General features: G+C 42.6%; 1 protein-coding gene across 13 annotated transcripts in view; it reads right to left on the bottom strand.

The window, feature by feature from the left end:
- The window catches only part of sox6 (SRY-box transcription factor 6), a 724678-nt gene that overhangs the window by 64309 nt on the left and 645449 nt on the right, over positions 1-14920 (bottom strand). For all 13 annotated transcript variants that reach the window (XM_041197601.1, XM_041197599.1, XM_041197600.1 and 10 more), the window contains 2 exons: positions 13798-13978; positions 8095-8276 (listed from right to left, as the gene is read on the bottom strand). In XM_041197601.1, coding sequence (XP_041053535.1) covers positions 8095-8276; positions 13798-13978 — 363 coding nt within the window. The remainder of the gene's footprint in view (positions 1-8094; positions 8277-13797; positions 13979-14920) is intronic.

Below are 14920 nucleotides of genomic sequence, written 5' to 3'. Positions count from 1 at the left end.
GAGGCTTTCATTGATGATCTGGCAGATATGCAGCAGTTGTGCCTCCTTAACAGCTGCCTGCATTCTCCATTATCACATTCCTCTCTGTTAATGCTGAAATGGAGCTACTATATTGTGAAGCCAATGGCTCCTGCAGTCTCTCGTTGAAGTGCACCAAAAGGCACTGTCTCCAATTGTACCTTCTCAAGGAAGTCTTCCTCTTTTATTGCAGCTCTGCCTCTATTTCAATGTTGTGCCTCGAACAAGTTTGAGGGTGCCCCCTGAAAGGACCCTCTGAGTCCAGCCATAGGCTCCTCCCACACTGCCTCAGCCCCCTCCTGTGCAGATTCTTTTCCAGTTTTGATTTCAAATTGTGCCATTACTTCATGGATTTCAGATAGTGGTGCTCCATTTTTATTTTGAGACCAGCTTCGGCCTTCCTTCTGTCAGTGTTTCGATTCCTCCAATTTTCCTGGAACCTCACGACGTGCAGGGAGAACTCCCCCTGGTTATTATCCAGCCTCCCCCAGTAACCCTAGATCACATTGTCATTGTGGTGGACACTCCAGCCTTCCCGACTGAATCACTGTTGACGTCCCCATGTGGACCTCACCGCTCCCCATCTTGAGGCTGTGTGCACGGTCACATGCAGAGGAATGCCCCCTCCCCCCAACCACCAGGAGAGCTTTGAGTGCACCCCCCTCCCCACTTAACTGTGTTTCTCCATAACCATGACCATCCCATCTGCAGCCCAGTACCAAATCAGACTAGCCCATCATCACCAACTGTGAGCACACCCTGCACACCAAACCGTGCCTTATCCCAATCGAGCACATAGGCCTTGCCTCTTCTTGGAGCGGGAGTATGACATACATGCCATGCATAGTTCTGTAGCATGACCGGCAAAGCCCCAGGACTGTCTTTAATCACTCATCCTGACTGTGACATGCACAAAGCCCCAGGACTGCCTTTAATCTCTCACTCCAACTTCTTGGCCTCAGATCAGGGACTATGACTGTCTTTCAATGATCTCCTCGATTCCTTCATGGCTGATTACATCATGGTCTCCCTCCACCGCACCCCTCACCCTGCAACCAGCCACTCCATGAGTCCCTGTGCAACCCATCCCTCTTGTGCCACACTTACACACAACCACAACCGCCTCCCTTCCTACTCCGGAGTATGTGTAGATCCCCTCCCGTTCATACAGTTTGATTCCCATCCAACCCCTTGTGTGCCTGCCTTCTAGTCTTCCATGTCAGGCTCTGGTTTCCCCACCTCAGTCTACCCTCTGTCTGCCATCGTTCCCCCATCCCCAAACTTCCAACCCCTTCATATCCCATTACCCTCCATGTATCCGTCATCCTCCCTCAACCTCCCCCCGGTCACAATGCTGGTCTCTGTTTCAGGGTGCAACCCTACCTGAGAGCTGCTGCACAGTGGTGTCTTCCCAGAGTACGGAGGCCCCACTGTGAGAAGACCAACCCTGCACCCCCACCAGTGTGGCATTCTGCTGCCATTGCTAAGATACTGGAGCAACAATGTTGCAGGTAGGCTTTGGATGCTGCACTTAGCTCAAAGTCACGAGACAAGTGAGGGCTGAGCAATGCATTCCACTCATTTTCAAATATGTTTCAGACCGGTCTGAATTCTCACTGGCAAGATTGGAAGGCGGGACGTGATTCTGGCGAGTAGCACCAGTGAGATGGTAATGCATGCAAGTGGTGTTCCTGACACTGATCAGCAGGATACCCAACCCAATTGACCATCAACCCACCACAAAAGAGGTGAGGGGAAAATTCCAAACTCTTTTCCCACCAACAGGAATCCAATTTTTGGCCTCCCTCCAGATTTTCAGCTCCCACCCACGGCAAAACCCGCCACAGGCAGGAGGGGAAAATTCCATCCTATGATTCTATGATGATGCCAAGAAGTATGGAGATAAAGAAAAGGGGATACGCAACCTGCCTTCACCCACCATGGAAGAGGTGAAGGGAAAAAAAATGGCAGAGCTGCTTTGGATAAGTAAGAGTGGAACCAAGCAAGGGCAGTCCCATTGGAGAATAGAGAAAAGGCACTGGAATTGGATAGGTGTAGTGGAAGACTGCAGCGAGGTCAGAAAGGATAAAGAGGGACAGTGCATTCACAGAGAATTTCACTTATCATTTGATTAGGGCCATTTCAATGTTGTGGAAGGGGCACAACACAATTGGAGATTTAAACAGGAGAAAATGGACATCAATTGGCTAAGTGATGGGACCTTCAAAGATTTTGGTTTCAACCTAAATGCACTTTCTTTTAATAGTTGTCGGAAGCTTTTTAGGGTTCCTATTTGAATTGATTCCAGCTCTCAGCGAGTGTGAGTTCATTTGAGCCTCAGAAGAAGTTAGAGGGCATGAAATAGCATAGGAAGTGCTCCTTGATGTGTGGCAGCACACGTATGGGCGTGGGGGCAGCAGTCAAAAAGCTCCCTATCCCTCCTTAGATGGAATTTTGCCTGTTCCCTGCACAGAGCAGAAACCTGGAAGACCTACTCACACGATAAATTCCAGCTCCCACTTTTTTCACCTTTTCCTAATCTAGGAATTTCAGGCTCACACATGAAAAAACATGGTTTAGCTACTGAGCACAGTAAATGGTACAGAACAAATAAATCAGGAAAATTACTTTAAACTAAATTGCAAACGTATTGACAAGGGGGTCACAGGCTCCAACCATTCAGTAGCAAATTTAGGGCTGATATCAGGAAATACTTCACACAAACAATGATCAATACATAGAATGGACTCTAAGATAGAACATGTGCACCTATGCATCAACTTGTACACAGTTTCAAAAACAAAGGGGATAATGATCAAATAATTGGATGGAAGTAAAATAAAAGGACAATATGCAAGATCACTTTTTATCTACTTGTTTAAGAAAATTAATGATTTTTTAATGGCTCTCTGCCAACTGGCTCATTTGTTTTCATGAATCTTTCTACCATATGGTGATCAGAGAGATTATGTAATATAGTAAATGGTATGGAAAAAATAAATCAGGAAAATTACTTTAAAGCAAATTGCGAATGTATGACAAGGGGTCACAGGCTCAAACCATTCAGTAACAAATTTAGAGCTGATATCAGGAAATTCTTCACACAAAGAATGATCAATACATAGAATGGACTCCGAGATAGGGCAGTGGAGGTGAATTTCCTGCAATTATTTCAGAATCAATTGGATGCCTCAGTGAGGGAATTTTAGTGTCTTGCTGGATGGATAAATAAAGATGGGCTTCATGACCTTTCTCCTTTCATTATTATCGAGAGCTGGTTAAAATAAGGCAGATGAAAGGTGTCTCAATTGATTAAAGCAATAGGTGGTACAGGGGAAAATAATCTACTCAAACACCTAGAAAATTGTTTAGACTGCTTTTAATGTGGTAAATTGGCTCAGGGCAAAATCTATCCACCCACAGATTACAGTCTGGGGATCACAAGAAACAGGTCCTTGGGCCATACCTAATGTTCAGAGTGATCTGCCGACTCCTGTTGTGCCTCAGAAAAGTACCTAGGTGGAGGGAAATTGGGTGGGTGGGGAGGAGTGGGGGAGCGAAGAAGATGATCAGAGTTGACAATGGCCAAGGGAAGTACAGTGGATCCAGGAAAGAAAGATTTGCTTTTGTATAGGACCTTCATGACTACCGGACACCCCAAAGCACTTTATAGTCAATGAAGTACCTTCTCATGTGTAGTGACTGTTGTAATGTAGAAAACGCAGATGTTGATTTGTGCATAGGAAGCTCCCACAAACAGCAATGTGATAATGACCAGATAATATGGGCTGAATCTTACATATTTGAAGGTGGGGGCCTCGTAAAATAAAGCGGGTGGCCAATCAGTTTGGTTGTCAGCTCTCTATGCTTGCTCCCTAAGTTTAAGTTCAATTAAGTTTGCGCCCACTGTAATATCACCGCAGGGCAGCCAGATTTCTGGTCGGGAGGCGGGTAATTCGTCCCCCAGTAAAATCGACCCCAGTATGTTTTTGTGATGTTGATTGAAGGATAACTATCAGCGAGGACACCAGCAATAACTTCCCTGCTCTTCGTCAAAGTGCTCTGGGATCTTTTACCTAATGGTAGAGGGGGCCTCGGTTTAATGCCTCATCTGAAAGACGGCACCTCCAGCAATGCAGCACTCCCTCAGTTGGACTGGAGTGCCAGCCTTGATTTTTGTGCTCAAGTTCTGGAGCGGGGCTCAAACCCACAACCTTGTGACTCAGATAGGAGAGTGCTGCCAACTAAGCCACAGCTGACAAGGAGTGGGAGTCCTGCTCTTGGCTGCACCACAATATAAAACAAATTCATGTACATTTCCCGTGGAGGCCACTGGCGAAGCTGTATCCCGATGAGGTTCTAAAAACCTGAGCACTGCAGGTCTGAGGCCTGCTTCATTCAGAGCAGCTCAAATTCTTGTGACAGGTATTAGGTTCCTCATTAGCATATTTAAATATTTAGCATATTTTTTCCACTTGCTTTATACCTATAAAATGGGTGCAACTAGGACCAATTTCTGTCCTAAGGTCTCCAATTCCAGTATGAAATGCACTGCAAGATTTTTTAACATATTGCACAATACTTTAGGAATGCATTCCCAAACTCCACTGTCTCAATTCATCTGAATGCTCACTTTATACAAGACATTTATTAATAGGAATATATTTACATCTCAGGAAATTCCATTAAAATATTACATGCTTCACGGATTATAAATCAAATGTCAAAATAAATAGTCGCTTCCTGCGAGCTTTCTACCTGTGGGAATGAAATTGAAGTCAAAGTGAGCTTATACGAGTCACATTCTACAGGGAGTGAAGTGGCAATTGAATGCATGAGCGTTATTGGGTTTCATCCTCTGAATTACTCTTGTAATGGAAATTGAAGTAGTGGAAAGTCAGTTCCGAACATTACAAAACATGTGCTCGTTAACTAGGTTTTCATACCTGTGCATAATCCTAAACTCTAAGCCATCATTCAGCCATTCTCTCTCTACCTGAAAGAGGACACCTCCATTTAATACAACATACCCTGGAGAGACAGGTTGCCCCTGTGGTAAAGCCAGCACGATTCATTAACATATCAGGTTCACCTCGACCATTAGTTTCTGACATTTTATAGCTCTAATCGAATTATTAAATGCAGTAAAGACAATGGATGGGTCAACTGAAGCATTCCCAAAATATCTGTGACTCTGCTATCCACACTTGACCTGCAAGCATATAACTGAGTGTAATGAATGCTCTTCAAAGGTTAGGCCTGAGTATTTCACTCAAATTACCTCCCTATTATTCACAAATACTTTTCTATCTAATATTGCTCAACTGAAACAGTTGGGGTTCACCCATAGGCTTGGAAATTTCATTTTTCCTTTCCTGTATATGACAGGTCGCATCAACTTTAAAGTAGCACAATATAGACAATGTCTCACACTAAGTAGCAGGTTTTTTACTTAATTCCACTCATCTTAAATTGTATAAGCCTTAACACTGTGACCCAGTAAGCAACAAAGCATTGAGAATTAATATGCATATTAACAAGAAACATTCATTCTTTGAAGTTCAGATAAGCTTATACCATGTTATCCTTTAACAAGGTATTAGTTGCAAATCACTAAGAGGAATTATCACCGTAACAACTGTAAAAATACAAATAAAAGGCTGAAGATCATTCTGATCCTTTGTAAAACAGTAGCAAATTGGCAACCAAGTCCTTGTTTACCAAGTTTGGCATTTAGTTTGTGCCCAATTTTCCAGTGATAATATGGCATCTAAATCTAGTTCCTTGGTGCAACCTAAGCTTTTTGTCCAGTTAATTGTCTCATGTGTGAATGACAATTCATAATGTAATGAACAATTCCCCAATTTACACAAGTTGGGGTGGGGAAATTTCTCATCCTCACTGGCACATGAGCCTTGATTTTCAGACTACAAGCCCTATGTCAAAATATACCTTGACCTGGAGTTTCTGCCAGCTTTTCTCAATGCAATTTGTTCGAAATGGTCTCAACCAGTGGAAATGGTCTCAGCCAGTGCAAAAGACTGAGGAATTTAAAATGCAATTTGTATCTACTGCAAGTCAAGCTTCTGCAATTTTCTGCCCCAGTTCATAAATAAAATCATGCAGAAAGTTGGCCAAACCCACAATACTGAGCATGTCCTAGATCAAATCAATCATCATAGCGAATTTCCATTAATTGCCCTCATTTTTGGGCCTTTTGAGGAGGCTCTTAAAATTAAGCTTTGTTTTTTTTAGCTGCAAGGATGCTAGTATTCACCTTTATAAAACTTGTAATTTTTTTAAGTGTCCTAAGAAACTGACTGCTGTACAGCAATGAAACTAATAAATTGTTCAGTGGATTTTTTTAAAATTCTTTTTCAATTATTTAAAATTGAGTTACTCACAGCTGGTGGACAAGTCGCTCTGATTACAGATGTTTGTTTTTTGTGATAAACCCATTTTCAGCTGTATTAATGAAACTGCAACAGGTTACCATTCTTAAATGTATCAAGAATATTTTTTATAAGTACATTGTAAAATGCTTCCCAATTGTACTAGTTCATGGATGATGTTATATTTGGTGATATGCAAATGAGTTTGTGGCGTGGCAACTGTCTAGTTCATGGTTCATGTTACTATTTTAGAGGTAATGTTTAGCTCTGGGAAAATTAAATTTTAACTGTAGAAAATGGGATAAATGTAACTAAAGCAGCTTGAAGCCCATCACACTTAACAGGTTGATTCCGGGGTTAAAAGCCAGAAAGGTAAGAACCATAAAACAGCAGGTGGGCTTACTTAGCTAGAAAATTGTAATGGAGCGATAATTGGCTTGGAGGTCTGTTTGAGGGGAGACCTGAGCAGGTTATGTTTTCTTGGAGATGGGTGGAGCTTAAGAAGGTTCTCTGCTTTCAATTCATCTGTGTGTTTGCTGGGAGGGTGAGTCAGTGCAGCAGGGGAAGAGGCTATTCTTAACGAATGTTGCTGTTAGTAGGCCCTAGGCAGTTTGAGTTCAAGGAAACCCTAGGAGCCAAGGGTGCAGCTGTTGGTTGCAGTTAGGACCTGATGTGGTTTGCAGCTCACAGAGTAGCCCCGGGAGATGTCAACAGGCTCCAGGCAGTTGGGGCTCAGAGAGGACCTGGGGAGCAGAGAATGTGGTGGAAGGTTGCTGGTTCCATGCTGGAGAGGGTTAGTGCTCAGAAGAAGCCCTTGGAGCCATTTATAGCTCAGTGCATCTGGGAGACTGGAATTTGGAGAAACCCAGGGCAGTGCCAGCTTAGTGAAGCTAGCACTCTGTCAAAGAGCTGCAAGTGTTTCGGTAGTTACACAGGTTGGAGTGCAACTTTGTGAATCCTGTGGAACGCAGTATCAGGAGGAGAGATTGAACCACTGGGAGGTGAGCAGCCATTAAGACAGTCTGACGCCCTGGCTTTTGAGGGAATTCAGAGGCCAGATTTTCAAAAGTGAAGAATTGAAAACCCCCACATAAAGGAGAAAGAGTTTTACCAAGATACTGGGACTCTCAGTGGTCACAGACGTCTGGGTGGGCTGCTGAGAAATCCATAAGATCTGTCTTGGTCACATCTGCCATTTAATGTGTGGTGTGTGGTGTATTTGACCACAGTTTGCCTGTTAATTCATATTTACCTCATATTCTAACATTCAGAATTAACATAAGATAGATTTTGTACATTGTTTTATTTTTCTGACTTTGTGTAGTAAAGCTTATTTTGTTTGTTTAAAACCAAATCTTTTGGCTTTATTCTCCTAGTGGGTAACTGGGATTTCAAACTTTGTCTACTTTAAATAAAAAGTTACTGGTTCCTAACCATATCATAACAGTAGGGAAATTGAGCAAAAAAATTACTTCTGAAAACTAACGCAACTTTGAGTGCAATTCACATTGGATTGCGCCGAAGTATAAGCTTTACCTCACTAGCTCTGAAGGCTGAGTTAAATGATGGAACAAAGGTAAACATTCATCCTTGCCCTAGAAGCCACTCAAACAACAGATGTAAGTTCTTATACTTTTTTGTGTTGCTAGGGACCTCTCTGCAGAGTGTCAGTACAAACACTCACCTTATTACCCGTGCAGTTAATTCCCAGGCTATTCATGGATGACATCTTCCCATCAAGCCCAGGCTGCTGCAACTGTTGCTCTCGTTGCAGCTGTTCTCTCATTTTACGAGCTTCCTGGATGGCCTTCATCACTGCATCCTGGTCACCCAGGAAAGCTGTTGAATTCAGAGTGGACAGGATGTCTATGGTAGAGAAAAAAGTAGCAGTTATAAACTCACCCAAGGAGGAAACATGCTGACTTAGAGCAAACGGTGGATTACAACAAAATGAAAATCACTCTGACCCATAGGGGTCCTCTTTTTCTAATACAATTTCCTCTTTGTGTAATAAACTACTCAGTCTACAGCACATGCCTTTACAGGCCATCTGTTGGCAAATTCAAAATATTCAACATTTTATTCCAAAGTCAACATTGTTTTTATTTTTAAAAAAATACTCATTAAAACTGAGGCAAATTTGGATTCAGACAAGAATCTCCCAAAGCTGTTAATTATTAATGAAGCCATTCCTTTCAGTACATTATCTGGAACATTGATTCCTTAGAATGTGCTCCACACTGCCACAGTCATCTCTTGCAAATGGATTCGCACTTCTTAACTAGATGTATTAGACCCTGTATCACTGACCCAATTCAGGTAATAGTAGAGTAGGCAAAGCTGAGAGAGCAGTTCAAACTACTTTCCCTGGTGCTGTTATTCTTTATTCTTGATTTTTTTTTCTCTATGTAGGCCACCTCTTTTTAAATGGTTTTAAAATAAGCAATTTTTTAAAAGATGTGAATTACTGAAGTGTGGTGATCTGTGTAGAAATTACAGGACTTTTTGGTAATGAATAATATCTCCCTGCGGAGCACGTTTTCAGTCACATCAGTCAGGCTTTCTGCTGCTCAGCACCCAAAGCCACTAAGCACTTTTCAATTATGTTCAGCGTCACTGCGTTAATCAAAACGACAAATTATTTTGAACTCTGCATCCCAAATGAGGACAAAAAAAGAAAGCTTTTAGATTTTGCTCATTAGTTCTTGCCCTTTTAAAACATAGAGTGAAGCACAATTCTGAAGGTGGACCATTAGTTGGAAGGGGAAAAACACCTTCCAAGCTTTCCAAGTTTAGTACATTCTAGAAACTGAGCAGCAAAATCTAGGGGTAGGTTTCTTTTACTGCAATACTGTGATTCATGCAAATATGACTATTCAGCCTACAGTATAGACAAGAAGTACTCACTGGGAACAATTCATTGATCCCTTACTTTCAGTGGGAAGCTTACTCGACTCTGCAGTCCCAGTGAATGTAGGTTCCAAGAGTGAGAGATCCTGGAATTAGGCATAACATTTTGTGGAGGGCCACAATCCTGATAAGTAACTTGATTGATGACCACTCTCAAAGACCTACCATAAAGCAACTCCATTTTGCTTTTCTTAATCTATTTTTCCCTTCTACCCCCAGCCTGTCCTGAACCATAGAAAGTATCACCTGAAAAGTGGTGAACTGTATAATAAGGTCCAGACACACTTTGGGCACAAGGTCTGCCAAGGCTTGCAGTTGAGGAGGAGGCCAAGTGTGAGGCAGTCCCTGTGCTGTATTATAAATCTCACTGATATAAGCTGATCCTGTAAAGGGCACAATGCAGCCACACGCTGTGATGCAGCAGAAATAATGGATCACTACTAAAGGCCAAGTTATTTATAGATTAGTTCAAAATCAGCAACTCTGTTACTGTGAGTTATTGGAAGTATAAGCTGAGTTGCCAATTGATATTTGGTGACTGGATAATTATTCACCAAACAAATTTGATTACGTTAGAAAATATGACAATTGAGCCCAGAATGAATTAGCTCCAAAAACTTTGAAAACCCACAGCTAAGAGACAAAAACAAGAATAAATAGTAATGCACTTTCATTTCTACATGCATCACTCTTCTGCAGATATTAGCTATCTACTAAGATTTTGCTGGTTTTGAGCATGTATTATGTAATCTGTCTCCTATGCAAAGGAGGATCAATAGTGAAACTTGCATTTATATTGGACACCATACTCTCTTGGCACCTTCTCCTTCTTTCAGCATCTCACCACTCATTTAAAATCCTCACTCTCTACTACCCTCCCAAGTGCAATAAAAATTTTCTCACCGAGATATTTTAACTGCTTTTCTCTCTCAACCTCTGCACCAAACAACTTCTCAGCCTCAGTAATTTCAACCTCCATCTGAACTTATCATGCTCTCTCTCTCCTCTTAATTCATTGCCCTCTTATCCTCTCTAAATTTCTCCCTCATTGTGAACTTCTCAAGCAATCTTCACAGCCACCCCCCTGACCTTGTCATCTCTCGTGATCTTGCAAGTCCTATTGTATCAATCACAGATAAGGCCATCTCTGATCACTTCCTTGCATCACTCTCCACCCACATACTCCTCTCCACATCTCAGTCCTACTGCCTTCTGTATTTGCCCTGGAAAAAAAACTATCCCCCAATTCACCGAAAGCCGCATTTTCAAAATCCCAACTATCTAGCTTTTAGCGCTCCATTTATCACAACATTTCTGCAGCTTCTGATTTGCTCAACCATGCCCCCATCTCCACCTTTGATACCCTCATCCCTACTCAAACCATTACTCTCTCTCACCCTGGCAGTTCCCCGGAATGGCCCTCATCTCCACTAACTTAAGTCAAAGGGTCTCAGATTTAAATGGATATGGTGGACAACTGGTTTAGCCTTCCACCACAGGTCTGGCTGGACCACATAAAGTACTGTTGGCTCCTGCTGTTTGCTAAAACTGCGCACTATCCCAGGATCAGCCAGGAATGCAAAAATAACCCTTACCTTCTTTTCTCTACGGCAAACCCTGTTCTTAACCCCCAATCCCCTGTCTGCTCCACCCTCACCTCTAACAATAAGCACAAGGTGCTCATGGACTTCTCCAAGACTAAAGTTTACAATATCCAATCAGCTGCGTCTGCATTTCCCTCCCTTCCATTAACCTACCTGGCCAAATTTCCTTTAATGCTACCCCTGCCCTAGCCCTGAACTTGCATCTATCTATTGTTTCTCTATGATATTCCCTCATGCCCGCTCCAAGATGATCTTGTCCATGAGTATCACTGCCTGTTCCCTTGACACTATTCCCGTTGAACTGCTGACAACTTAACTTCCTCTCCTACGTTCGCCGATATTGTAAACGGTTCTCTTTCTTTAGCTCTTGTCCCACTAGCCTTTAAATATGCTGTCATCATCCCCTCCTCAAAAAAACAATTCATGACCCCACCATCTTTGCAAACTACCACCCAATCTTCAACCTCCCTTTCCTCTCAAAAGTCCTTGAACATGTTGATGCCTCCCAAATCTGCACCAATCTTTCCCAGAGCTCTATGTTTGAATCCTCCAATGGGCTTTCTGCCCCTGCCACATTAACAAAATGGCTCTTTTTAAAGAGCCACAAATGACATCCTATGTGACTATGACTAAAGTAAACTACTCCTCCTTCTTCTTTTCAACCTGCCTGCAGCCTTTGACACGGTTGACCACACCATCCTCCTCCTATGCCTCTCCACTGTTATCCAACTAGGTGGGAGCACTCGCCAAGTTCCATTCTTATCTACTGAATCATAGCCAGGGTATCACTTACAATGGCTTCCCTTTCTTCCTGCTCCCACACTATTACCTCTGGTGTCCCGTAAGCAGGGCCGTCCCCAAGGGGGTGTGCGCTCCCATAACATCTTTTGACAAGTTTCCTCTGGCAGCTGGGCTGCTGAGTGTGTGTGTGAAAAGGAACACCAGCAGCGTCCCAGCCACTGAGCACTTGGTTACAAGCACTTATGGCACATCGGAGTGAGGTGCAAAAAATAATTTGGCTTTTAAAAAAATGACTGTCCATCTTCCAATGTTAAGTAAATGTTACTTGCAAATGTGTACTGGAGGAAAAATAAAATAAGAAGCAGAAGGTTTCAATGGCCCGGGACCAAAAATAAACACAGCAAGCGAGTGACGTATCTTGCAGGTCAGACACTATGTGCCATATTCCCGCTTTAAAGATGTTAACTAGTTCGAAATAATTCATCTTGCCCCTCTCCTGTGAATGAGAGGTGGAATAAAAGCCACTCCGCTGCTGCTGCCAAGGCCAGTACTGCCGTCTCCAAAGGTGACGGATGATGCTGAGCCTGCACTGTGCTTCCGGTCGCCTGGCCCGTTGCCTTAGCAGGGATTTATCCCAGTTTATATGGCTTTAATCTACTTTCTCTTCTACCCTTTTATGAGTTTTGGAGAGGGGGATACTGCTTCATTTATTCGCTTATATCCACCAGTAAACACTTTTCTGAGCTTAGAGTGCGAGAGAGCAGCTGGTATGTGCTACAGGCTGTATCACATCTGACACTGCGATGCCGAAACACGGGGGCCAGGGCAGTCACCCCGATTCAGCGTACCCTAGGGACGGCTCTGCCCCAAGCATCCAAACTTGGCCCCCTCCTATTTCTCATTTACATGATGCCCCTTCACGACATTGTGTGAAAGCGCAGGGTTAGTTTTAACATGTATGGGATGACACTCAGCTCTACCTCATCAACACCTCTCTCGACTCCTGCAGTGTTGTTAAGTTATCGTTCTGTTTATCCAACATCCAGTACTGGGTGAGCAGAAATTTTCTCCAATTAATCGTTGGGAAGACTGCAGCAATTAAAAATTTTCAGTCCCCTCCAAACTACATTCCCTAGCTACCGACTCCATCCATCTCCTTGGCAATAGCCTGAGATTAAGCCAGTGTGTTTGCAATATTGTTGCCACATGTGGCTTTGAGTTGAGGTTCTGACCACATAATCGCACCAACACTAAGACCACCTATTTCCACTTCTGTAACATCAGCTGACTTCGCCCCCATCTCAGCTCATTTGTTGCAGAAACCTTCAGTCACACCTTTGTTACCACTAGACTTGACTATTTCCACCCAGTTGTGGCTGGTTTCCCACAAATTATCCCCATATAAACTTGAGGTCATCCAAAACTCTGCTGCCAGTGTCCTAGCTTGCACCAAGACCCACTCACGAATCACCCCTGTGCTTGCTGACCTGCATTGGCTCCTGGTCAAGCAACTTATCGATTTTAAAATTCTCATCATTGTTTTCAAATCCTTCCATGGTCTCACCCCTTCCTATCTATAATCTCGTCCTGTCTGGCAACCCTCTGGAATATCTATGCCGCTATAATTCTGGCCTTTTGAGCATCCCTTACTTTAACTGCTCCACCATTGGTGGCCATGTTTACAATTGCTTGGGCTGTAAACTCTGGAATCTGTAAGCCCTGAACCTCTCCGCCTCTCTAACATGCTTTCCTTCTTTAAGACGCTTCTTAAAACCTACCTCTTTGACCAAGCTTTTGGTTATCTGACCCAATAGCTCCTTATGTAGTTGGGTATCATATTTTGCGTTACAATGCTCCTGTGAAGCACTTTGGAATGTTTTATTACATTAAAGGCGCTATAAATATATGAGACATTGCTGTTGTTTGACTGGCCAAAAAATGCTGAACTAGCAATAACAAAATGAACAGGTTTACATTTTCAATTGGAATACTGACATGAAAACATCATTACTACAATATCACTACATGTAGCTTAACAGCAGTAGCACTTCCTATATAAAAGCAAAATACTGCGGATGCAGACTTCCTATATAATGCTCAGAGGCATAAAGTCATTCTCTATGTGTACTTACCTAAAGATGATCCTCTTCCTGGTGTGCCACCCACAGGGCTGGGGATGCTGCTTTTGTTAGGCAGGTTGACAGGACTAGATTTATTTGTGTGGAAGAAGCTCTGGGTGGGTGATGTGGGAGATCGGACAGGCTCGGAAGTCTTGGGCCTGGCTGACAGATTGAGTGGCTGTGCTGCTTCATCCTACAAATGAATCATAAACAAGTACATTTAGCACATTGAAGGTCATACAACAATGATGTGATCCTCCAATTATCAGAATCTTATCCAAACTAACGTACACATGAGAGACAATTGGTGCCAAAACTATTTTTGTTCTGGTACACACAATATTATTGCTGCGCCATTCCTTTTTATTCCTACAAATGGATTTTATTTTCCTTAAATTGCAGTGATAATTTTTGTTTCAACATTAGTCACTTCAATCTGATTAATTTTAACCTGATTTTTGAATGAATCTAACATCGTGATCACTACAGATAGAAAAGGTTCCTAATCATTGCATTTTATTTGTAAGTAATGGTTGTGCTTCATATTACCAAAATAACCTGGTAATTGGCAGTTCTACAATTTAAGAGGAAAAGGTCCTGCCTGATTAGCTTCTCGGACTGTTTTTGAAGAACCAACACCCCTAATGGATATTGAGAAACCTGATCATGTGGCACACCTTGAATTCCAGAAAGTGTCTCATTAAGCTCCACAAAGAAGGCTGCTCCACAACCGGAAGAAAATAAGTATTCCTAGGTGATATCAGGTAAAAATTAGATGAAAGAGAGGAAGCAGTGGGTAATTGAGGAGTAATTTCAAACTGTGGGCATGTACTTAGGGAAATGCCCTGTGCTAGGCCCCAACTGTTTATACATTTCATATAGAGTTTGCATCCAGAAGTACAATTCAAGTTGGTAGCAGATGATGCTAAAATGGAGGGGACAATCGAGTCTATTAAAGTAGGCAAGGAGTTACATAGCTTCATAATCTTGGTTTTAAATTGAGATCACTTCATACGAGACCAAATAAAATAAAGAGCTTTGTTAAATGCCACAGCTTCTTTCCCTGCCCTCAATGATGTAGTGGTAGACAGTGGCTTGGTAGTTTGTAAGATGCAGTAACCGCTTATTAAAACAC

Source organism: Carcharodon carcharias, chromosome 10, assembly GCF_017639515.1.
Source record: "Carcharodon carcharias isolate sCarCar2 chromosome 10, sCarCar2.pri, whole genome shotgun sequence".
In the NCBI taxonomy this organism is placed as follows: Eukaryota; Metazoa; Chordata; class Chondrichthyes; order Lamniformes; family Lamnidae; genus Carcharodon; species Carcharodon carcharias.
The sequence above is the reverse complement of the archived record's forward strand: the minus strand, read 5'-3'. Positions and strand labels throughout refer to the sequence as shown.